At 41.7% G+C, this 26,515-nt stretch overlaps 2 protein-coding genes across 5 annotated transcripts in view; both read right to left on the bottom strand.

Annotated features, from left to right (window-relative positions):
* Positions 1 to 20,672, bottom strand: part of LOC111967952 (ubiquitin carboxyl-terminal hydrolase 42) — a 35,246-nt gene extending 14,574 nt beyond the window's left edge. Inside the window, exons 1-2 of the mRNA XM_023993417.2 lie at positions 20,488 to 20,672; positions 1,143 to 1,401 (exon numbers count right to left, since the gene is read on the bottom strand). Coding sequence (XP_023849185.1) covers positions 1,143 to 1,392 — 250 coding nt within the window. The 5' untranslated portion in view covers positions 1,393 to 1,401; positions 20,488 to 20,672. The remainder of the gene's footprint in view (positions 1 to 1,142; positions 1,402 to 20,487) is intronic.
* Positions 20,673 to 21,015: 343 nt separating this feature from the next.
* Positions 21,016 to 26,515, bottom strand: part of LOC111967950 (eukaryotic translation initiation factor 2-alpha kinase 1) — a 39,804-nt gene continuing 34,304 nt past the window's right edge. For all 4 annotated transcript variants that reach the window (XM_023993414.2, XM_070444944.1, XM_070444943.1 and 1 more), the window contains 4 exons: positions 26,155 to 26,275; positions 25,778 to 25,857; positions 23,045 to 23,278; positions 21,016 to 21,286 (listed from right to left, as the gene is read on the bottom strand). In XM_023993414.2, the coding sequence (XP_023849182.1) occupies positions 21,182 to 21,286; positions 23,045 to 23,278; positions 25,778 to 25,857; positions 26,155 to 26,275 (540 nt within the window). In that variant the 3' untranslated portion in view covers positions 21,016 to 21,181. The remainder of the gene's footprint in view (positions 21,287 to 23,044; positions 23,279 to 25,777; positions 25,858 to 26,154; positions 26,276 to 26,515) is intronic.

Raw genomic sequence — 26,515 nt, 5'->3', positions numbered from 1 at the left:
TTGAATGCCTTGCTCAAGGGCACATCGACATATTTTTTACCTAGTTGGCTCGACGAGTCGAACCAGCGATCTGGCCCAACACTCTTCACTGCTAGGCTTCCACTTCAAATCAGTGCAGATAAAGGGGAGGAGACAGGTTAAAGAAGGATTTTTAAGCCTTGAGACAATGATTGTGTATGTGTGCCATTCGGAGGGTAATTAGGCAGGACAAAATATTTAAGTGCCTTTGAAAGGGATATGGTAGTACGTGCCAGGTGCACCGGTTTGTGTCAAGAACTGCAACGCTGCTGGGTTTTTCATGCTCAACAGTTTTCCGTGTGTGTCAAGAATGGTCCACCACCCAAAGGACACCCAGCCAACTTGACAACTGTGAGATATATTGGAGTCAACATGGGCCAGCATCCCTATGGATTGCATTCGACACCGTGTAGAATCCATGCCCCATCAATAGAGGCTGTTCTGAGGGTAAGGGGGGGTGCGCAACTCAATATTACTAAGGTATTCCTAATGTTTTGCACATGTGCATAAAGCACACACTGGATACAGGCCATGCAACCTCTGGAAGCACTAAAACAGCTTTCCCAGTTTGACAACAGATGCCACTCCGGCGGGAGAAATCAATAGGCGAATATCCAAGCCAAATCACAACACTATCATTCCACTATTAGTGCCAGATATATTTTGGACATTTTCTGAAATTACAATGCAACAATTTAAAGAAATCTCATGTGGGTTAAATTAAAGATATGTGGGTTTTTGGAAACAGAATTACAAGGCAATATTTCTTCAACTTACAGAAGGTAAACAATTTCAATTACTAAATACATTAGTTTATGTCAACATTGTGTTTTGATGCATTTCTGATAGAAAACATCTACCAGAAAAACTCTAAGACCCCTTTTCCATCTGTTTATCCAGAAACCAAAGCCTTTACTTATGCCTAATTTTTAAGATGGAAAATGGTTGAAAGATGCATCAATGCCTTCATTTCCAAAAAAGATAGACTTGGTCTTCATTTGACACTCAATTTGATATGCTGCTATGAACTTCACATTGGTGCTCATGCGTCCTTTGATGGAAACGCCCTATCTTTTCTGTTAGCGTCAATAGACTTCAGAATTGAGCACATCAACCCTCCTCACCTTGCTCCTTGGGCCTGTCTGCGGTGATGGCAGCACTGCTGCTGTAGACAGTGGCTCCAGGGGTTGGGCCCATGCAGCCCCCTGTCTTCACCCTGGGGGTGTCGGAGGACGAGGGGCCCCCCGCCCCCCAGCTGGAGCAGCCGCCGTCCATCCCGTTCCCGTCGCCGCCGGGGAAGGTCAGCGATCCGGAGCGCTTGCACCCGACTGACTCGTGGTCAGACTTCTCTGAAGATCTGTCAACTATGGTCATTGTTCATTGCTGTTGGACAAAAACAAATAAATACAGAGGAAGTTAGATAATGCTGTTTCTTTATATACTACAACTAACCTATGCTTAGTTGGGAGAACTGTGAACGGAGTTGTCTGTGACAAAAATCAGTCTTGAAGACTAGCTCTGTAGCTAGAGGATGAAAGACTTTTACAGAAACAGCCCCTAAACCACCCAAAAGCATCCTATTTCAAACTCACATTATTTCCTGAAAATCTAATGGTTCAGTACTACCATCAAACTTGAAGATGCAGATTGTGCCGAATTCACTGCACTATACGGAATTGTATGTTGTCGTATTCTAAGAACCTGCACAGCAACAGTGGATTGTCTGTAATATCATCATGTCAATGTGACTAACCTGTTTCCAGTGCCTAAATAAATCAACTGAGATTGTTAGATATGCCGGGTAGGATTTCAGTGCGTAGGTAGCCCCAAATCACACAGAGCATCTACCAGGAATGACCCACTAAATTACCAGCAGGTGGTCTGTCTGGTGGTGTAAATGGGTCATAAGTCATGTAGACAACACCATGGCCGTGGGATATAAAAGCAAAAGTAGCCTCTCAGAGGGAAAAGGAGTTCTGCAGACAGTGGAGTAGCCCCAAAGGCATGCTCTGCTTATGGTTTGCATTGAATTTACATGCGACACAGAGCTCCCTTTCAAGTCAGATTTAGTGATACGTTTAGTGACTGCAAGTTGTAATAAAATATTACAACAAAGTTAACAGCATTTGCTCCAGGGACTAGGGCCCAATCCCAAATGGACCCTATGCTCCAGTGGAGATCTGAGAAAATTTGACAAGTGCAAACAATATTGAAATAGCTCCACCTTGTCCTGATAGGTTAGGTGGAAGTTTCATCATATTGCAACTAATTAGATCCTTTCCGACTACCACAAGTGTATAGGGTGTAGGGTGTAGGGGTCAGAGTTTGAGTTGCATCTGGGACACAATGGTTGCATATATAGCTAGTAGATACATTTGAGACACACAAAACTTTACTAAAATTACACAAAATGATATCACTATACTACCAGTCAGTAGTAGTGATTGATAATGTTAATGTTAAGTCAAATGAACAACACTGTAGATTGTTCCTGTGTGTCATTACTACTATCACCAAAATGAACCCAGACTGAAGAGGAAGCTAGGCATCCCACTCCCTAATTTTTTCTGGTTAGTCAATGAACTAACCAGACCCGGCTGCTATCGCATTGGCACAGTATCTTTGGTATTGGTGCCTATGGGAGAGCCACCCCTTAAGCAGACCAGAACTGTTATAATTTTTTTCAATTGTAAACTGCCTGAGTAAGACAATTTATCCACCATCTTTCCCTGAAATCAGAAGGGTCCTTGCCATCTGAGATCCTTAGGACATCCAGCTGACGTCACCTCATTGACATTGAAATGTAAAAATGTTAAGGTAAGGGTTAAGGTAAGACATTCACAGACACTAACTACCTTTATCGCCTATTGACGATAGCAAAACACACCGGTCAGAAGATACTAAGAGCCCCGATGCTTGCTCTCAACACGCAGCGCTTGCGCTATAGTTTTGGAAGCATAAGGAATGTATCTTTCATATCAACGAGAAATCGAGAGAGAAAAAAAAAAAAAAAGGATAAATCACTACACACCTTTATAGGGTTCCCACACTGCCATGTTACAGCGCTTGTTTAAAGGAAAACAGACGGAAGACAGTCGACTGCCTGAGCTAATTAGAACACCTGTGTTTAAACACAGAGACAATTCGCCTCTAAACAGAACATGTATTTGCCAAGGCAGCAGCTACTCTTCCTGGGGTGCAAACACATTAAGACACAAAAAAAACCTACAAATTAAACAAAACAGTATATCATTACAACACAAAATGTATAATACCACCATACAACAATTTAAAATGTATGTGTGTGTGTGTGTGAGTGCTAGTATATGTATGTGTCTCTCTTCACAGTGTGCATTGTTCCATAAGGTGTAGTTTGTTTTTTAAGTTGTTTTTTTAATTCGATTTTACTTCTTGCATGAGTTACTTGATGTGGAATAGAGTTCCATGTAGTCATCATGGATCTGTGTAGTACTATGTGTTTCCCGGAGTCTGTTCTGGAATTGGGGAATGTGAAGAGACCCCTGGTGGCATGTCTTGTGGGGTATATATGGGTTGCCATCAGACCTGTATGCTAGTCGTTTTAACAGACAGCTCAATGCTTTCAACATGTCAATACCTCTCACAAAGACAAATAGTGATGAGGTCACTCCTCTACTTTAAGCCAAGAGAGATTGACATGCATGTCATTGATGTTAGCTCTCTGTGTACATTAACCATACAGACATGGTTTGTCGAGCTCAGTATGGAAGAACTTGACTGTTCTGCACATAGCCCTGACCAAAACCCCATCAAACACCTTTGGGATGAATTGGAACGATGACTGCGAGCCATGCCTAATTGCCCAACATCAGTGCCCGACCTCACTAATGCTTGTGGCTGAATGGAAGCAAGTCCCCGCAGCAATGTTCCAACATCTAGTGGAAAGCCTGTTATAGTAGAAGAGGGGGGTCCAACTCCATGATTTTAGAATGAGATGTTCGATGAACATCCTTTTGGTCATGTAGTGTACATAATGTTGAGTCACCAGCATAAATAGATACACAGGCTTTACGCAGTGCCAGATCATTAGAGAAGATTATTTTTAAAGCAAGGGGCCTAGACAACTGCCCTGGGGAATCCCCGACTACCTGGATTATGTTGGAGGTTTCCATTTCTTCCCCCACCTTTTACCTCTCTGGCCAATAACCAGGGAAAATACAGAGCGCCATATTCAAATAAAATGATATAAAAATCAAACTTCCATTAAATCACACATGTAAGATACCAAATTAAAGCTACACTCGTTGTGAATCCAGCCAACATGTCAGATTTCAAAAAGGGTTTTCGGCGAAAGCATAAGATGCTATTATCTGATGATAGCACAACAGTAAACAAAGAGAGTAGCATATTTCAACACTGCAGGCACGACACAAAACGCAGAAATAAAAATATAATTCATGCCTTACCTTTGACTAAATTATTTTGTTGGCACTCCAATATGTCCCATAAACATCACAAATGGTCCTTTTGTTCGATTAATTCCGTCGATATATATCCAAAATGTCAATTTGGCACGTTTCATCCAGAAAAACACAGCTTCCAACTTGCGCAACGTCACTACAAAATATATCAAAATTTACATGTAAACTTTACCAAAACATTTCAAACTACTTTTGTAATACAACGTTAGGTATTTTCAAACGTTAATAATCAATCAATTTGAAGACGGGATGATCTGTGTTCAATACAAAAAGAAAACAAACTGACGCAACTTTTTTGGTAATGTGCCTCTCAAACAATTTACTTCAAGTGACCCTCCTTTACGATGGCCGTACTTCTTCATTACACAAAGGAATAACCTCAACCAATTTCCAAAGACTGGTGACATCCAGTGGAAGCGATAGGAACCGCAAACAAGTCCCTTAGAAATCTGGTGTCCCAATGAAAAGTAATTGAAAAGACAGTGACCTAAAAAAAAAAAAAATAATCTGAATGGTTTGTCCTCAGGGTTTTGCCTGCTACATAAGTTCTGTTATGCTCACAGACATGATTCAAACAGTTTTAGAAACTTCAGAGTGTTTTCTATCCAAATATACTAATAATATGCATATCTTATATTTTGGGGATGAGTAGAAGGAAGTTGAAATTGGGCACGCGATTTATCCAAAAGTGAAAATGCTGCCCCCTACCCCGAAGAAGTTAACCAACTAGGTAGGCCAGTTGAGAACAAGTTCTCATTTACAACTGCGACCTGGCCAAGATAAAGCAAAGCAGTGCAACAAACACAGTTACACATGGAATAAACAAGCGTACAGCCAATAACACAATAGAAAAGTATATATACAGTGTGCGCAAATGAAGTAAGATTACGGAGGTACGGCAATAAATTAGGCCATAGTGGTGAAGTAATTACAATTTAGCAATTAAACACTGGAGTGATAGATTTACAGAAGATGAATGTGCAAGTAGAGATACTGGTGTGCAAAGGATCATTTTTTAAATATTTTTAATATGGGGATGAGGTAGTTGGATGGGCTATTTACAGATGGGCTATGTACAGGTGCAATGATCAGAAAGCTACTCTGACAGCTGATGCTTAAAGTTAGTGAGGGAGATAGGAGTCTCCAGCTTCAGTGATTTTTGCAATTCGTTCCAGTCATTGGCAGCAGAGAACTGGAAGGAAAGGCAGCCAAAGGAGGAATTGGCTTTGGGGGTGACCAGTTTAATATACCTGCTGGAGCGCGTGCTATGGGTGGGTGCTGCTATGGTGACCAGTGAGCTGAGATAAGGTGGGGCTTTACCTAGCAAAGACTTATAGATGACCTGGAGCCAGTGTGTTTGGCGACAAATATGAGCGAGTATATGGGGCTTTGGTGACAAAACGGATGGCACTGTGATAGACTGCATCCAATTTGCTGAGTAGAGTGTTGGAGGCTATTTCGTAAATGACATCACCGAAGTAAAGGATCGGTAGGATAGTCAATTTTCCGAGGGTATGTTTGGCAGCATGAATGAAGGATGCTTTGTTGCGAAATAGGAAGCCGATTCTAGATTTCATTTTGTATTGGAGATGCTTAATATGAGTCTGGAAGGAGAGTTTATAGTCTAACCAGACACCTAGGTATTTGTAGTTGTCCACATATTCTAAGTCAGAGCCGTCCAGAGTAGTGATGCTGGACGGGCGTGCAGGTGCGGACAGCGATCGGTTGAAGAGCATGCATTTAGTTTTACTTGCATTTAAAAGCAGTTGGAGGCCACGGAAGGAGAGTTGTATGGCATTGAAGTTCGTCTGGAGGTTAGTTAACACAGTGTCCAAAGAAGGGCCAGAAGTATACAGAATGGTGTCGTCTGCGTAGAGGTGGATCAGAGAATCACCAGCAGCAAGAGCGACATCATTGTATACAGAGAAAAGAGTCGGCCCGAGAATTAAACTCTGTGGCACCCCCATTGAGACTGCCAGAGGTCCAGACAACAGGCCCTCCGATTTGACACACTGAACTCTGTCTGAGAAGTAGTTGGTGAACCAGGCGAGGCAGTCATTTGAGAAACCAAGGCTGTTGAGTCTGCCGATAAAAATGTGGTGGTTGACAGAGTCGAAAGCCTTGGCCAGGTCGATGAATACAGCTGCACAGTATTGTCTTTTATCAATGGCGGTTATGATAACTTTTAGGACCTTGAGCGTGGCTGAGGTGCACCCATGACCAGCTCTGAAACCAGATTGCATAGCGGAGAAGGTACGGTGGGATTCGAAATGGTCGGTGATCTGTTTGTTAACTTGGCTTTCGAAGACCTTAGAAAGGCAGGGTAGGATAGATATAGGTCTGTAACAGTTTGGGTCTAGAGTGTCACCCCCTTTGAAGAGGGGGATGACCGCGGCAGCTTTCCAATCTTTGGGGATCTCAGACAATACGAAAGAGAGGTTGAACAGGCTAGTAATAGGGGTTGCAACAATAATTTTAGAAAGAGAGGGTCCAGATTGTCTAGCCCAGCTGATTTGTAGGGGTCCAGATTTTGCAGCTCTTTCAGAACATCAGCTATCTGGATTTGGGTGAAGGAGAAATGGGGAGGCTTGGGCAAGTTGCAGTGGGGGGTGCCGAGGTGTTGACCGGGGTAGGGGTAGCCAGGTGGAAAGCATGGCCACCCGTATAAAAATGCTTATTGAAATTCTCAATTATCGTGGATTTATCAGTAGTGACAGTGTTTCCTAGCCTCAGTGCAGTGGGCAGCTGGGAGGAGGTGCTCTTATTCTCCATGGACTTTAGTGTCCCAGAACTTTTGAGTTTGTGCTACAGGATGCAAATTTCTGTTTGAAAAAGCTAGCCTTTGCTTTCCTAACTGCCAGTGTATATTGGTTCCTAACTTCCCTGAAAAGTTGCATATCACAGCAGCTATTCGATGCTAATGCAGTACGCCACAGGATGTTTTTGTGCTGGTCAAGGGCAGTCAGGTCTGGAGTGGACCAAGGGCTATATCTGTTCCTGGTTCTACATTTTTGAATGGGGCATGCTTATTTAAAATGGTGAGGAAAGCACTTTTAAAGAATAACCAGGCATCCTCTACTGACGGAATGAGGTCAATATCCTTCCAGGATATCCGGGGCCAGGTCGATTAGAAAGGCCTGCTCGCTGAAGTGTTTTAGGGAGTGTTTGACAGTGATGAGGAGTGGTCGTTTGACCGCAGACCCATTACGGACGCAGGCAATGAGGCAGTGATCGCTGAAATCCTGGTTGAAAACAGCAGAGGTGTTTTTAGAGGGCAAATTGGTCAGGATGATATCTATGAGGGTGCCCGTGTTTACAGATTTGGGGTTGTACCTGGTAGGTTCATTGATAATTTGTGTGAGATTGAGGGCATCTAGCTTGGATTGTAGGACGGCCGGGGTGTTAAGCATATCCCAGTTTAGGTCACCGAACAGTACGAGTTCTGAAGATAGATGAGGGGCAATCAATTCACATATGGTGTCCAGGGCACAGCTGGGGGCTGAAGGTGATCTATAACAAGCGGCAACGATGAGAGACTTGTTTCTGGAAAGGTGGATTTGTAAAAGTAGAAGCTCGAATTGTTTGGGCACAGACCTGGATAGTAAGCCAGCAGAGTTCTGTCAATGTCTGCAGTAGATTGAAACTCCACCCCCTTTGGCAGTTCTATCTTGTCAGAAAACATTAGTTAGGGATGGAAATTTCAGGATTATTGGTGGCCTTCCTAAGCCAGGATTCAGACTCTGCCAACCCGGATGTCCTAGCCGTGTGTGCTAAAGCAGTGAATAAAACAAACTTACGGAGGAGGCTTCGAATGTTAACATGCATGAAACCAAGGCTTTTAAGGTTACAGAAGTCAACAAATGAGAGCGCCTGGGGAATGGGAGTGGAGCTAGGCCCTGCAGGGCCTGGATTAACCTCTACATCACCAGAGGAACAGAGGAGGAGGAGGATAAGGTATGGCATAATGTACAAACAAGGGTATGGTAGGATTATATTTTTTACCTTTATTTAACCAGGTAGGCTAGTTGAGAACAAGTTCTCATTTGCAACTGCGACCTGGCCAAGATAAAGCAAAGCAGTGTGACACAGACAACAACACAGAGTTACACATGGAGTAAACAATAAATGGATGAAATGCATGCCCAAATTAAACTGCCTGCTTCTCGGGCCCAGAAGATATGATATGCATATAACTGGTAGATTTAGATTGGAAACTTTAGTGTTTTCTAAACTGTTAAAATAGTGTCTGTGAGTATAACAGAACTGATTTGGCAGGCGAAAATCTGAGAAAACTTCCTGAATGGATTTTTCTATTCAATGCCATTACAGTATCCATTGACTTAGGACTCAAATTGCAGTATCTATGCCTTCCACTAGATGTCAACAGTCTTTAGAAATTGTTTCAGGCTTGTATTCTGAAAAATGAAGAAGTAAGAGCAGTCTGAATGAGTGGACCCTAAAGTGTCACAGAGCTTTTTCATGCACGCGACCGAGAGAGTGCGTTTCTTGTTTACCTTTTAAATTGACAACGTTATTGTCCTGTTGAAATATTATCGATTATTTGGGCTAAAAACAACCTGAGGTTTGAATATAAACATCGTTTGACATGTTTCTATGAACTTTACGGATACAATTAGGATTTTTTTGTCTTCCTGTTTTGACCGCGTTTGAGCCTGTGGATTACTGAAGAAAACACACAAACAAAACAGAGGTTTTTGGATATAAAGAGACTTTATCGAACAAAAGGAACATGTATTGAGTAAATGAATGTCTGCTGAGTGCAACCATATGAAGATCAAAGGTAAGGGATTAATTTTATCTCTATTTCTGACATGTGTAACTGTTCTACTTGGCTGGCTACTGTTTGTAATGATTTGTCTAGTGGGCTATGTTCTCAAATAATCGTAAGGTATGCTTTCGCCGTAAAGCATTTGTGGTTGGATTCACAACACCGTGGTTGGATTCACAAGAAGTTCATCTTTAAACCTATGTAAAATATGTTTTGTTTGCTGAATTTTTATAATGAGTATTTCTGTATTTGAATTTGGCACCCAGCAGTTTCACTGGCTGTTGAAGAGGTGGGACGCTACCGTCTCACGTGCCCAAGAGAGGTTAAGGAACTCCAAAACTTTTTATCATTCTTTATATAATTTATTTTTGTTTCTTCTTGTATTTGTTTAGTTTAATCACGACTCCTCAATATACAGTACACATTTGCCAGTCATCTGTGCAGCCAGACTTATTTGCAATTCCTTTTGCCTCGACCCCCTCTCAACCGTAAAATGTTTTCAATTCCTCATCAATCCACGGGGAATTAACCATTTTTAGTCATTTTCTTAAAGAGTGCTTGCTTATTAGTAACTGGAATAAGCAATTTCTTAAATGTGTCAAGCGATTTCATTCCTGTGCTATTTGTAAATACCCTGGTAGGGTTGACTGATAACCTGAACCAGGTTGAAGGCACTGCTTACAGTTTGAAGATTTTTCTTGATTGGACTAGGCAGGTAGCCTAGCGGTTAGAGCTTTGGGACAGCAATCGAAAGGTTGCTGGATCAAATCCCCGACAAGGTAAAAATCTGTAGTTCTGCCCCTGAGTAAGGCAGTTAACCCACAAGGCAGCCCCCCGCACCTCCTGATTCAGAGGGGTTGAGTTAAATGTGGAAGACACATTTCAGTTGAAGGCATTCATTTGTAAAACTGACTAGGTATCCCCACTTTCCCTATAAAAAAGCCAATCAATATTTAGGTTCCCCAGAATATATACTAGAGGTCGACCGATTAATCGGAATGGCCGATTTTCAAGTTTTCATAACAATCGGAAATCGGTATTTTTGGGCGCCAATTTGCCAATATACAGTGGGGAGAACAAGTATTTGATACACTGCCGATTTTGCAGGTTTTCCTACTTACAAAGCATGTAGAGGTCTGTAATTTTTATCATAGGTACACTTCAACTGTGAGAGACGGAATTTAAAACAAAAATCCAGAAAATCACATTGTATGATTTTTAAGTAATTAATTCGCATTTTATTGCATGACATAAGTATTTGATCACCTACCAACCAGTAAGAATTCCGGCTCTCAAGACCTGTTAGTTTTTCTTAAGAAGCCCTCCTGTTTCTCCACTCATTACCTGTATTACTGCACCTGTTTGAACTCGTTACCTGTATAAAAGAACCTGTCCACCACTCAATCAAACAGACTCCAACTCTCCACAATGGCCAAGACCAGAGAGCTGTGTAAGGACATCAGGGATAAAATTGTAGACCTGCACAAGGCTGGGATGGGCTACAGGACAAATAGGTAAGCCGCTTGGTGAGAAGGCAACAACTGTTGGTGCAATTATTAGAAAATGGAAGAAGTTCAAGATGACGGTCAATCACCCTCGGTCTAGGGCTCCATGCAAGATCTCACCTCGTGGGCATCAATGATCATGAGGAAGGTGAGGGATCAGCCCAGAACTACACGGCAGGACCTGGTCAATGACCTGAAGAGAGCTGGGACACAGTCTCAAGAAAAACATTAGTAACACACTACGCCGTCATGGATTAAAATCCTGCAGCGCACGCAAGGTCCCCCTGCTCAAGCCAGCGCATGTCCAGGCCCGTCTGAAGTTTGCAATGACCATCTGGATGATCCAGAGGGGAATTGAGAAGGTCATGTGGTCTGATGAGACAAAAATAGAGCTTTTTGGTCTAAACTCCACTCGCCGTGTTTGGAGGAAGAAGAAGGATAGTACAACCCCAAGAACACCATCCTAACCGTGAAGCTTGGAGGTGGAAACATCATTCTTTGGGGATGCTTTTCTGCAAAGGGGACAGGACGACTGCACCGTATTGAGGGAGGATGGATGGGGCCATGCATCGCGAGATCTTGGCCAACAACCTCCTTCCCTCAGTAAGAGCTTGAAGAATAGGTCGTGGCTGGGTCTTCCAGCATGACAACGACCCGAACCACACAGCCAGGGCAACTAAGGAGTGGCTCCGTAAGAAGCATCTCAAGGTCCTGGAGTGGCCTAGCCAGTCTCCAGACTGAACCCAATAGAAAATCTTTGGAGGGAGCTGAAAGTCCGTATTGCCCAGCGACAGCCCCGAAACCTGAAGGATCTGGAGAAGGTCTGTATGGAGGAGTGGGCCAAAATCCCTGCTGCAGTGTGTGAAACCTGGTCAAGAACTACAGGAAACGTATGATCTCTGTAATTGCAAACAAAGGTTTCTGTACCAAATATTAAGTTCTGCTTTTCTGATGTATCAAATACTTATTTCATGCAATAAAATGCAAATGAATTACTTAAAAATCATACAATGTGATTTTCTGGATTTTTGTTTTAGATTCCGTCTCTCACAGTTGAAGTGTACCTGTGATAAAAATTACAGACCTCTACATGCTTTGTAAGTAGGAAAACCTGCAAAATCGGCAGTGTATCAAATACTTGTTCTCCCACTGTATATAATATATATATATATTTTTTACACTTTATTTAATCTTTATTTAACTAGGCAAGTCAGTTAAGAAAACATTCTTATTTTCAATGACGGCCTAAGGAGCAGAACGACAGATTTTTAACCTTGTCAGCTCGGGGGATCCAATCTTGCATTGATTTACATTGCACTCCACGAGGAGCCTGCCTGTTAGCGAATGCAGTAAGCTAAGGTAAGTTGCTAGCTAGCATTAAACTTATCTTATAAAAAAACAATCAATCAATGACTGTCTTGCTCCAATGTGTACTTACCAAAACATCAATGCCTTTCTTAAATCAATACACAAGTATATATTTTTAAACCTGCATATTTTAGCTAAAAGAAATCCAAGTTAGCAGGCAATATTAACCAGGTGAAATTGTGTCATTTCTCTTGCATTCATTGCACGCAGGTCAGGGTTATGCAACAATTTGGGCCGCTGGCTCTTTGCGAACTAATTTGCCAGAATTTTACGTAATTATGACATAACATTGAAGGTTGTGCAATGTACAGGAATATTTAGACTCTGGATGCCACCCGTTAGATAAAATACGGAACGGAATAAACGTTTTGTTTTCGAGGTGATAGTTTCTGGATTAGTCAAAGGTATATGGTTTAGAGAGAAATAGTCGACGCGTTATAATTCCTGTAATAACTTGCGGCTGAACTTGAAAGGGGTTCCTTCGTTATTTTACCGTTCATGTCTTCCATAGAGAATGTCTTGATCTACTTCAAATAAGGTCTGTGTTTCGCGGAGGAGCAGACTGACAGGGGACCATGCAGACAAGCTCTGCTTTCTGCACTACAACCTAAAACTTGTTAACTGGGAATATTGAAGACCCATGAAAGCTGGTGGTTCGTTTTAACATATGTTCTCATGTTATTTGAGACTAAATTGATTTTATTTATGTATTATATTTAGTTAAAATAAAAGTGTTCATTGAGTATTGTTGCAATTGTCATTATTACAAAAATGTGTGTGTGTGTATGATATATATATATTTTTTTAAATAAAATTGGCCGATTAATCGGTATCGGCTTTTTTTGTCCTCCAATAAATCGGTATCGGCGTTGAAAAATCATAATCGGTCGACCTCTAATATATACACACCTCTCTGTTGATATTACATACATTATCAAGCATTTCTAAGGTCCCAGTGAACTAAACTCCACGGTCAAGGAAGTTTCTGATTAACTTTACCAACAACGTGGAGCAGAGACCAGGCTTTGTGGAATCTAGCTCAGACTACATCGATTCGCTCAAAGTCAATACTTTGTACCCACCTTCTACCCATGTTTGGTCTCTGTAGTTGCATGCCTTTGTTTGCAGATATCAATACTTTTCCAAAAAAACATTAATCAAATACCACCGACTGCTTCCTTGTTAAGTTTCAATTGGCACATGCGCATTTGCGATGAGTTGCCGTTTTAGGGCAACAGCAAATGAGCAAACAGTCGATGGACGTATTTGATTAACAGTTATTACATTTTGGGGGGGATTTCAGCAAAAAAGGCACGCAACTACCGAGGACAAACATAAGGACAAGGTGGCAATTTAATTCATATATACACACTACCGTTCAAAAGTCACTTAGAAATGTCCTTATTTTTTAAAGAAAATATAATTTTTGGTCCATTAAAATAACATCAAATTGATCTGAAATACAGTGTAGACATTGTTAACCTCTTTTGGGTAGGGGGCAGTATTTTCACATCCGGATGAAAAGCGTGCCCAAAGTAAACTGCCTGTTACTCAGGCCCAGAAGCTAGGATGCATATAATTGGTAGATTTGGATAGAAAACACTCTAAAGTTTCTAAAACTGATAAAATTATGTCTGTGAGTATATAACAGAACTGATATGGCAGGCGAAACCCCGAGGACAAACCCCCCCAAACAAATTCAGCGTACCACTAACGTCAATGGCTGTCACTTTTATTATAAGGCGAAATCCTCCCAGATTGCAGTTCCTAGGGCTTCCACTAGATGTCAAAAGTCTTTAGAAAGAGTTTCATGCTGGTTTTTGGAAAAATGAGCCAGAAATTGTTGTTTTTCTAGGTGGCTCCCATTTTGGCTGTAGTGTTTCCAAGTGCGTGGAGAGAGGCGTTCTTTGGTATTTTTCTCCGGTAAAGACAATTACGATTCTCTGTCTTAAGTTTTATCGTTTATTTACGTATTAGGGTACCTAATGTTTGATTATAAACGTTGTTTGACTTGTTTGGAAAAGTTTATTAGTAACGTTTGGGATTCATTTGTATGCATTTTGATGGAGGGAAACTGGGTGGATTATTGACTGAAGCGCGCCAGCTAAACTGAGTTTTTATGGATACAAAGAAGGCCTTATCGAACAAAAGGGCCATTTGTGATGTATCTGGGGCCTTTGTGTGCCAACAGAAGAAGATCAAAGGTAAGGCATTAATTATATCGCTATTTCTGATGTTTGTGGCGCACCTGCCTGGTTGAAATGTTTTTCATGCTTTTGTATGCGGGGCGCTGTCCTCAGATAATCGCATGGTGTGCTTTCGCCGTAAAGCCTTTTTGAAATCTGACACAGCAGCTGGATTAACAACAAGTTAAGCTTTATTTTGATGTATTACACTTGTGATTTTATCAAAGTTTAATATGTATAATTCTGTAGTTTGAATCTCGCGCTCTGCAATGTCACCGGATGTTGGCCAGGTAGGACGCTACCGTCCCTACCGTCCTAAGTTTTAATGTTGTAAATGACTATTGTAGCTGGAAACGGCAGATTTTTTTAGGGAATATCTACATAGCGTACAGAAGCCCATTATCAGCAACCATCACTCCTGTGTTCCAATGGCACATTGTGTTAGCTAATCCAAGTTTATAATTTTAAAAGGCTAATTGATCATTAGAAAACCCTTTTGCAATTATGTTAGCACAGCTGAAAACTGTTTTTTGATTAAAGAAGCAATAAAACTGGCCTTCTTTAGACTAGCTGAGTATCTGGAGCATCGGCATTTGTGGGTTCGATTACAGGCTTAAAATGGCCAGAAACAAAGACCTTTCTTCTGAAACTCGTCAGTCTATTCTTGTTCTGAGAAATGAAGGCTATTCCATGTGAGAAATTGCCAAGAAACTGAAGATCTCATACAACGCTGTGTACTACTCCCTTCACAGAACAACGCAAACTGGCTCTAACCAGAATAGAGAGGAGTGGGAGGCCCCCAGTGCACAACTGAGCAAGAGGACAAGTACATTAGAGTGTGTAGTTTGAGAAAGAGACACCTACAAGTCCTCAACTGGCAGCTTAATTACATAGTACCTGCAAAACACCAGTCTCAATTAGAGGTCGACCGATTATGATTTTTCAATGCCGATTATTGGAGGACAAAAAAAGCCGATACCGATTAAATTGGCCGATTTATTTAAAAAATACATTTTTTTTTTTTTTTTATATATACACTGCTCAAAAAAATAAAGGGAACACTTAAACAACACAATGTAACTCCAAGTCAATCACACTTCTGTGAAATCAAACTGTCTACTTAGGAAGCAACATTGATTGACAATAAATATCACATGCTGTAGTGGCAAATTGGAATAGACAACAGGTGGAAATTATAGGCAATTAGCAAGACACCCCCAATAAAGGAGTGGTTCTGCAGGTGGTGACCACAGACCACTTCTCAGTTCCTATGCTTCCTGGCTGATGTTTTGGTCACTTTGAATGCTGGCGGTGCTTTCACTCTAGTGGTAGCATGAGACGGAGTCTACAACCCACACAAGTGGCTCAGGTAGTGCAGCTCATCCAGGATGGCACATAATGCGAGCTGTGGCAAAAAGGTTTGCTGTGTCTGTCAGCGTAGTGTCCAGAGCATGGAGGCGCTACCAGGAGACAGGCCAGTACATCAGGAGACGTGGAGGAGGCCGTAGGAGGGCAACAACCCAGCAGCAGGACCGCTACCTCCGCCTTTGTGCAAGGAGGATCAGGAGGAGCACGTTCAGAGCCCTGCAAAATGACCTCCAGCAGACCACAAATGTGCATGTGTCTGCTCAAACGGTCAGAAACAGACTCCATGAGGGTGGTATGAGGGCCCGACGTCCACAGGTGGGGGTTGTGCTTACAGCCCAACACCGTGCAGGACGTTGGCATTTGCCAGAAGAACACCAAGATTGGCAAATTCGCCACTGGCGCCCTGTGCTCTTCACAGATGAAAGCAGGTTCACACTGAGCACGTGACAGAGTCTGGAGACGCCGTGGAGAACGTTCTGCTGCCTGCAACATCCTCCAGCATGACCGGTTTGGCGGTGGTCAGTCATGGTGTGGGGTGGCATTTCTTTTTGGGGGCCGCACAGCCCTCCATGTGCTCGCTAGAGGTAGCCTGACTGCCATTAGGTACCGAGATGAGATCCTCAGACCCCTTGTGAGACCATATGCTGGTGCGGTTGGCCCTGGGTTCCTCCTAATGCAGACAATGCTAGACCTCATGTGGCTGGAGTGTGGCAGCAGTTCCTGCAAGAGGAAGGCATTGATGCTATGGACTGGGCCCTCCCGTTCCCCAGACCTGAATCAATTGAGCCACATCTGGACATCATGTCTCGCTCCATCCACCAACCGCCACGTTGCACCACAGACTGTCCAGGAGTTGGCGGATGCTTTAGTCAAGGTCTGGGAGGAGAATCCCTCAGGAGACCATCCGCCACATCATCAGGAGCATGCCCAGCATTGAGGGAGGTCATACAGGCACGTGGAGCCACACACACTACTGAGCCTCATTTTGACTTGTTTTAAGGACATTACATCAAAGTTGGATCAGCCTGTAGTGTGATTTTCCACTTTAATTTTGAGTGTGACTCCAATCCAGACTCCATGGGTTGAAAAATTTGATTTCCATTGATAACTTGTGTGATTTTGTTGTCAGCACATTGAACTATGTAAAGAAAAATATTAATAAGAATAGTTCATTCAGATCTAGGATGTGTTATTTTAGTGTTCCCTTTATTTTTTTGCGCAGTGTATATATATATTATATATATATCATACACACACACACACACATTTTTTGTAATAATGACAATTGCAACAATACTGAATGAACAATGAACACTTTTATTTTAACTTATATAATACAAATACACACACGACACAGCTCTGAAGTGACAATGATACTGAAGTCTGCTTAGGAGACAAATACTTCTCAACTGTTTGTAATAAAAATAGAGTTTAAGTTACCTGTGATGAATGTTGAAAACAAAAACTTTTAATTTCTGTATGCAGGAAATCCTATTTTAATAATGGCATGGTAAGAATTGACAACAAAGTGCGAGTCATAATTCCCATGACTCCTAGCAAATTCTGAAAAGCGGTTCCTTCATTTATTCCACTAGGATATTTTTTAGATTCACTTAAAATAGGGGTCTTGTGTTTCGTGTAGGCTTACATCACCGTGCCAATTTTATAACTGTGTAGATATCCATAGGACAAGGTAACTCTGATCAATATTGGCTAAATATAAGCGAAGATAAAAAAAATTGTAGAGTGGATTTATGAAAATATGTTGACAAACGTTACCTTATCCTAGTGAGATTTACACGGGTATCAAAACGTCGAGGCGGTTTAAGCCTGCACGAAACACAGACCTTATTTGAAGTAGATCAAGACATTCTCTATGGAAGACATGAACGGTAAAATAACGAAGGAARCCCTTTCAAATTCAGCCGCAAGTTATTACAGGAATTATAACGCGTCGACTATTTCTCTAAACCATATACCTTTGACTAATCCGGAAACTATCACCTCGAAAACAAAACGTTTATTCCGTTCCGTATTTTATCTAACGAGTGGCATCCATGAGTCTAAATATTCCTGTTACATTGCACAACCTTCAATGTTGTCATAATTACGTAAAATTCTGGCAAATTAGTTCGCAAAGAGCCAGGCGGCCCAAACTGTTGCATATACCCTGACTCTGCGTGCAATGAACGCAAGAGAAATGACACAATTTCACCTGGTTAATATTGCCTGCTAACCTGGATTTCTTTTAGCTAAATATGCAGGTTTAAAAATATATACTTGTGTATTGATTTTAAGAAAGGCATTGATGTTTATGGTTAAGTACACATTGGAGCAATGACAGTCATTGATTGATTGTTTTTTTTATAAGATAAGTTTAATGCTAGCTAGCAACTTACCTTAGCTTACTGCATTCGCTAACAGGCAGGCTTCCTCGTGGAGTGCAATGTAATCAATGCAAGATTGGATCCCCCGAGCTGACAAGGTTAAAAATCTGTCGTTCTGCCTCTAGGCCGTCATTGAAAATAAGAATGTGTTCTTAACTGACTTGCCTAGTTAAATAAAGATTAAATAAAGGTGTAAAAAATATATATATATATATATATATTGGCAAATTGGCGCCCAAAAATACCGATTTCCGATTGTTATGAAAACTTGAAAATCGGCCATTCCGATTAATCGGTCGACCTCTAGTCTCAACGTCAACAGTGATGAGGCGACTGGCCTTCTAGGCAGAGTTGCAAAGAAAAAGACATATCACAGACTGGCCAATAAAAAGAAAAAATTAAGATGGGCAAAAGAACACAGACACTGGACAGAGGAAGATTGGAAAAAAAGTGTAATGGACAGACAAATCTAAGTTTGAGGTGTTCAGATCACAAAGAACATTCATGAGATGCAGAAAAAAATGAAATTATGCTGGAGGAGTACTTGACGCCATCTGTCAAGCATGGTGGAGGCAATGTGACGGTCTGGGGGGTGCTTTGGTGGTGGTAAAGTGGGAGATTTGTACAGGGTAAAAGAGATCTTGAAAAAGGAAGGCTATCACTCCATTTTGCAACGCCATGCCATACCCTGTGGATGGTGCTTAATTGGAGCCAATTTCCTCCTATAACAATGACCCAAAGCACAGCTCCAAACTATGCAAGACTTCTTAGGGAAAAAGTCTCTGGATCTCAACCCTATTGAGCTGTTGTGGGAGCAGCTTGACCGCATGGTACATAAGAAGTGCCCATCAAGCCAATCCAACTCGTGGGAGGTGCTTCAGGGAAGCATGGGGTGAAATCTCTTCAGATTACATCAACAAATTGACAACTAGAGTGCCAAAGGTCTGCAAGTCTGTAATTGCTGCAAATGGAGGATTCTTTGATGAAAGCAAAGTTTGAAGGACACAATTATTTCAATTCAAAATCATTATTTATAAACTTGTCAACGTCTTGAGTTGCAAAATGAATAGGCAATATAGTCATTTCATGCATGTTTTCATAGAAAACAAGGACATTTCTAAGTGACCCCAAACTTTTGAACAGTAGTGTATATTTACACAGTACCAGTCAAAAGTTGACACACCTACTACTCATTCCAGGGCTTTTCTTTATTTTTACTATTTTCAATCACATTCGCTGTGGTTGTCTGAGCATGCACAGCTAGCAATGCCTCATCGCGATTTGTTATTCCCCATCATTTTCAACAATGTCAATGAGCGTCATAACTATTTAGAGAAACTTTCATGAGTTGATTTTTATGCCAGGTTCAGACTGTTCAGTCCACCAGTAAGGTCCTTGGACTATAAGGAGTATTTTAGGCTCCTTTAGTCCATTATTAGGGTCAGAAGAGCGGAGACTTAGCTAGCCAATTAGCTAACAAATTGGCTTTCTCTGGAGGTCCCAATGATTCAACCAGCATTTCAAGCATCACCATCCGCACAGTGCAAGAAGCTAACTAGCATTACCACATAGAAAGCAAACAGCTAGCTAAAATAGTACTACCAATTAGAGACGCAATTTCCCCAGATTATTAAATCACACAAATATCAAAATTACATCGGTTAAGCACTTAAATAAAAATAGTATTCGTTGGATTTAAGTGGCAGTAGTTTCAAACAAATAATGTTACCTAGCTAACCAGCCATTACAGGAATTACTTTTTACACACGCACGTTTACGACAACTGTTCCCTCCCACCTCTGCTTGGCAGTCTGGCTGGTTGAGGCTTTAACGAGATAGGCCTCTAACACGCAATTCAAAAGGAGATCAGAAAATAATTTCAAACTTTCTTACCGTGTTTTTTAAACAAGTGTTCGGAAAGTAAACAATGTATTTCTTATTAACAAGTAAAGACTGTCTAATTCGGAGGTGTGCGTGCTTGGTAACCACAAACGCCATGGTAACGGCGAAACGTAGTTAATACTGCCGAAACATGGTACGGCGATGAGCATTGTGCTAGTGGCTAGTTACAATGCTAGCTAGCTGGCCTTTTCAGTTGTAAAACAATAAATATGGTGTTTATATGGTGTTCCGTGATTAACCTGGAGACAAGAACGCCGAAACATTTTAGCATTCACAGGTTTATCTAAACGGGAAATATGGCTAGCTGCTAGGCTAACTACGTTCTAAAAGGAGGGGCTCGAGATTTAAAATTCACTGGTGGTTGAACGCTTGCCTCCGACATGACACTCAGTGAGCCGCCCGGTGTAAGCCAACTACAGCAAAACCCAATAGGTTAAATTGTTTAGAATTCTCCGAATATATAACTCAAATGTAAAGTATTTAATACAACAGAAATGCCCTTACCTGTAATTTTCCATAAATGTATTATTCGTGTAGGTCCATTTCTTATTTCAAGCGGGGTAGTCCGTCGGTGAACAATGACGTAGCTATTTTCCCCACGGGCAAATCCGGGTACTACCGAAGAAAGGCAACTCTTGATTCGCTTAGGCTCCGTGTGGAACGTGTACATATGAGTCGTAGAAAGCACGTACACGTCTGACCTTTGTGTAGTGAATACCGTGCTCGACTTGTCTTTATACTGTATTTTTTTTAACACAGCTGATGGAGAGTTTGTATGCATATATTATATTTGGTATGTTTACTTTGAAAGCAAAGCTTATACAACTGTACTCCCAGATGATTCATGACTGTGAGGCATGCATAACAATAATTAACAGGAGTGAGTGTCTTAATTACCTACAATTAAAGGGTGGTCAAACAAACAACCCAGTCTTATTGGCTTGATTACCTTCATCATATGAGTATGTTAAATCACTACCACAAATTATGTAAATGAATCTTGACTAGATACTATGTCTGCAGACTCTCAGATACGTGTAAATTAAATGATTTATTCTACAGTTTTAACTTATAGTCAAATTGTTACATCCAGGCAGAGAGACCACACACATTCAACCATTTGCACTAAATTATTCACATTTGGTAAGGTAAAGGGGCCAAATATAACATGTTTGAAGATGGGCAGAGATGGTTGACGTCAGGTCTTGTCCGTGTAATGGGATGCTTGCTGTCTGATCTGTCTCCTGAGTTGAACTATCTCATCTTCCTGCTCTTTAACCCTTCTCTGCAAGTCATGGATAACCTGTAAGGAGAAGAGGGACATTGGTATCACAGATCAAACATCTCCAATGTGTAACACTCTTCTCCTGATATTTTCTGTCAGTAGTTGGCACCAGATTAAACATGTGGCTGAAAGTGACACAGGTCAAACCCTTATAGCCAAGCGATGCTACTAGCATTTGAATCATATGTGGTTGAGCTTGTACAATAGCAGTGTAAATATCATGGCAAGCAGAAATACAACAAGTACATCAAACACATACACCCTAGTCATGAGCTGTTCAATCCCTAACGGTCGGGCAGACAGTATTGGGGCATGAGGACTGATACCAACTGTCTCAGAGAATGTTTATATCTTAACCACAAGATTCCACATTACCATTATGCTTTATTACACTGAGTTACACCAGGATCTGAACTCCATCATTGTTAGATTAAGACACAGCGGAGCCGGCTCGAGATATTGGTCGGAAAACGCCACTGTACTCCAAATTTTACCTTAATCCAAATTTATACATCGAGAAGATTGAAATACTGCTAGTTTACTGTCCCTTTCGTCCTCATGCTAGCTAGCAGTAGCCACTGCAGTCATTCTGGAATGGCAGTGTCAGCCAATCAGCTCCTTTGTTGTTTAACGCGATGCTAGCATGAGTACGAAAGGGACAGTAAACTAGCAGTATTTCAATCTTCTCGATGTATAAGTTTGGATAAAGATAACATTTCTGCATTGAGGTACGTTTTCCGACCCATTTCCTGCGCCAGCTCCGCTGTGTCTTATATAACCATTACGGCGCTCCGACCCCAGTGAAGCTCAGTGTAAAGTGTAACGGTAGGCTAGTTTCTATCTGCAAGCCATCAAACTGATAAACACTTGAACTGGACTGACCACTTGCACTTACTCTCCGCACCTTAGCACACATGCACTCACTCACATCACAATTTCTGCTACAATAATTTTATTTTCTATTGCTAATACTGCACAATTTAAACACTTGCCTCCCAATCCCTCCTTTCTGACACGTGTAAATATTGGACAATAAACTGTGCCTTCCCATATTATACACTGAACCAAGATATAAACACAACATGTAAAGTGCTGGTCCCATGTTTCATGAGCTGAAATAAAGGATTGCAGAAATTTTCCATAAATTGCACTAATTTAATTTGTTTACATCTCTTTTAGTGAGCATTTTATCCTTTGTCAAGATAATCCCTTCACCTGACAGGTGTGGCATATCAAGAAGCTGATTAAACAGCATGGTCATTACACAGGTGCACCTTGTGCTTGGGACAATGAAAGGCCATTCTAAAATGTACAGTTTTGTCACAACACAATGCCACAGATGTGTCAAGTTTTGCGGAGGAGTATTTCTCTCTATAGTAAAGCCGTTTTGTGGGAAAAACTTATTCTGATTGGCTGGGACTGGCTCCCAAGTGGATGGGCCTATGCCCTCTCAGGCAGGCCCAGGCCAAATAAAACTATTTCAATTGACTGATTTCCATATATGAACTGTAACTCAGAAAAATCTTTTAAATTGTTACATGTTGCTTTTATATTGTTGTTCAGTACTTATGCTAAAATGTTTATTCTATTCTACTGAGCCATTTACTTTATGTTCGTATTCTTATCTTTTATTATTTCTTATTGCTGTTGCATTGTTGAGAAGGAACCTGCAAGTACGCATTTCGTTCAACGGCGTATACTATGTGTATCCTGTACATACGACTAATAAAACTTAAAACTATCAGTCTCATTCCCAGCCAGCCTAGTCATCCATACCATGTCTTTGCTGCTGAACAGCTCGCTCTGCAGCAGCTGTGTGGCGCTGGGTCTTAGAGTGGGGTCTCTGCTGGTCAGCAGTGTGATGTACTTGGCCAGGACAGGCCAGCGCTGGGAGAAGGAGTCTGGGACCTTCCCCTCACGGAGGTCCCCTAGCTTCTGAACACGCTCCATCTCTGTCCCAAAGGGCTGGAACAGCTCCTGGGCCACCACTCCAATACTGTACATGTCTGACTGCATAGGAGAAGAAAAGGCATAGTGATACAAATATTTTTGATTTACTGTGTATCAATTACTTTATAAATAAAAATGTTATATTATCATCATTACAATTCAATAAAAGTTTGTTTTATGTAGAAAAGTGCAAAAGTGATTGTGCCCAGTCATTTTTGTGTGTCTCTCGAGCGGCTAGATGGTCTTTATCATTCGGCCATCAGATTTGCCACCAATGCTCCTTATAGGACACATCGCTGCACTCTATACTCCTCTGTAAACTGGTCATCTCTGTATACCCGTCGCAAGACCCACTGGTTGATGTTTATTTATAGTCCCCCCTATCTGAGATATCTACTGCAGCCCTCATCCTCCTCATACAACACCCGTTCTGCCAGCCACATTCTGTTAAAAGGTCTCCGCAGCTAGCGACTGGAACAAGCTGCAAAAAAACACTCAAACTGGACCGTTTTATCTCTTCATTCAAAGACTCAATCATGGACACTGACAGTTGTGGCTACTTCCCGTGATGCATTGTGGTCTCTACCTTCTTGCCCTTTGTGCTGTTATCTTTAGGGCTCCCGAGTGGCGCAGCGGTCTAAGGCACTGCATCTCAGTGCAAGAGGCGTCACTACAGTTCCTGGTTTGAATCCAGGCTGTATTCCATCTGGCCATGATTGGGAGTCCCATAGTGCGGCGCATAAATGGCCCAGCATCGTCCGGGTTTGGACAGGGTAGGCCATCGTTGTAAATAATAATTTGTTCTTAACTGACTTGCCTAGTTAAAGAATGGTTAAATATAAAAAAATAACATAACAAAAAATACATATATCATAATAACAAGAAATATATATATATATACAGACTCAGCAAAAAAAGAAACGTCCCTTTTACAGGACCCTGTCTTTCAAAGATAATTCGTAAAAATCCAAATAACTACATTGTAAAAGGTTTAAACACGGTTTTCCAAGCTTGTTCAATGAAGCATAAACAATTAATGAACATGCACCTGTGGAACGGTCATTAAGACACTAACAGCTTAGTGTCGGAAATTAAGGTCACAGTTATGAAAACTTAGGACACTAAAGAGGCCTTTCTACTGACTCTGCAAAACAGCAAAAGAAAGATGCCCAGGGTCCCTTCTCATCTGCGTGAACGTGCCTTAGGCATGCTGCAAGGAGGCATGAGGACTGCAGATGTGGCCAGGGAAATAAATTGCAATGTCCGTACTGTGAAACGCCTAAGATAGAACTACAGGGAGACAGGACGGACAGCTGATCTTCCTCGCAGTGGCAGACCACGTGTAACAACACCTGCACTGGATCGGTACATCCGAACATCACACCTGCGGGACAGGTACAGGATGGCAACAACAACTGCCCGAGTTACACTAGGAACACACAATCCCTCCATCAGTGCTCAGACAGTCCGCAATAGGCTGAGAGAGGCTGGACTGAGGGCCTGTAGGCCTGTTGTAAGGCAGGTCCTCACAAGATATCACCAGCAACAACGTTGCCTATGGGCACAAACCCACCGTCGCTGGACCAGACAGGACTGGCAAAAAGTGCTCTTCACTGACGAGTCGCGGTTTTGTCTCACCAGGGGTGATGGTTGGATTCGCGTTTATCGTCAAAGGAATGAGCGTTACACCGAGGCCTGTACTCTGGAGCGGGATCGATTTGGAGGTGGAGGGTCCGTCATGGTCTGGGGCGGTGTGTCACAGCATCATCGGACTGAGCTTGTTGTCATTGCAGGCAATCTCAACGCTGTACATTACAGGGAAGACATCCTCCTCCCTCATGTGGTACCCTTCCTGCAGGCTCATCCTGACATGACCCTCCAGCATGACAATGCCACCAGCCATACTGCTCGTTCTGTGCGTGATTTCCTGCAAGACAGGAATGTCAGTGTTCTGCCATGGCCAGTGAAGAGCCCGGATCTCAATCCCATTGAGCACGTCTAGGTCCTGTTGGATCGGAGGGTGAGGGCTAGGGCCATTCCCCCCAGAAATGTCTGGGAACTTGCAGGTGCCTTGGTGGAAGAGTGGGGTACATCTCACAGCAAGAACTGGCAAATCTGGTGCAGTCCATGAGGAAGAGATGCACTGCAGTACTTAACCCCCCCTTTGTTCAGGAACACATTATTACATTTCTGTTTGTCACATGTCTGTGGAACTTGTTCAGTTTATGTCTCAGTTGTTGAATCTTGTTATGTTCATACAAATATTTACACATGTTACGTTTGCTGAAAATAAACGCAGTTGACAGTGAGAGGACGGTTATTTTTTGCTGAGTTTATATACACTACCATTCAAAAGTTTGGGGTCACTTAGAAATGTTTTTGAAAGAAAACAATGGTCATTTACAACATTAACAATGTCTACACTGTATTTCTGATCAATTTGATGTTATTTTAATGGACAAAAAAATTGCTTTTCTTTCAAAAACAAGGACATTTCTAAGTGACCCCAAACTTTTGAACGGTAGTGTATATATTTCTGACATTATGGAGATGACTCACCCTTGAATCATAGTGGGAACCCTCCAGTTGTTCAGGTGCTGCGTAAACAAATGTCCCCACTCCAGTGGTGTGAGAGGAACCTGCAGAAAGATTACAAGCATATCAAGAACACACACAGGACCAGAGCCAGCCAGGGGAAATGTGTGGGTCAAGTTCAGTGCAATGCCATAAAAGGGATTTAGTTACACAAACCCATAGCACCATCTTCTGGTGATTTCAAGAACTACACATGGACACAAGTGTACAATGGATCTACTTTGATTTGATACATTGTATACATCTCTTGAGATGTTAAATGTTTACATATATATTGTAACAACCATTGAGCTTGTGGTGACAGAGACAGATTAGAAGAATAGATTAAATCAGTTTTTCACCAGTGTTCTGTGAGGTGGAGGGTGGTTTTTCCTTGTCATCCATCATTATATCCCTGCAAGCCAGTCCAAAGTCTCCAATCCTCACATGGCAGTCATGTCCATGCAGGAAAATATTCCTGGGCTGTAAATCAAAATCATACAAAATGTAAAATATTCACATAATATCCCATTTTTATGTTGAGTGTGAGGTCATAATGCTACAGGAGATTCTAAAACAGGGATTCTTCTATACAATGCGTAATTCTATTTTGTCATTACCTGTAGGCCACGTTACTGCTTTAGTATATTGTTTAACTTTAATTTTTTATTTAAAATGGGTAATATTAGTAACAAACCATGCCTTAGTCCCTATTGCATGCAT

The sequence above is a fragment of the Salvelinus sp. IW2-2015 genome, linkage group LG8 (assembly GCF_002910315.2).
Source record: "Salvelinus sp. IW2-2015 linkage group LG8, ASM291031v2, whole genome shotgun sequence".
Classification (NCBI taxonomy): Eukaryota; Metazoa; Chordata; class Actinopteri; order Salmoniformes; family Salmonidae; genus Salvelinus; species Salvelinus sp. IW2-2015.
Note: the sequence above shows the minus strand (reverse complement) of the source record. Positions and strands in the feature narration are given on the sequence as shown.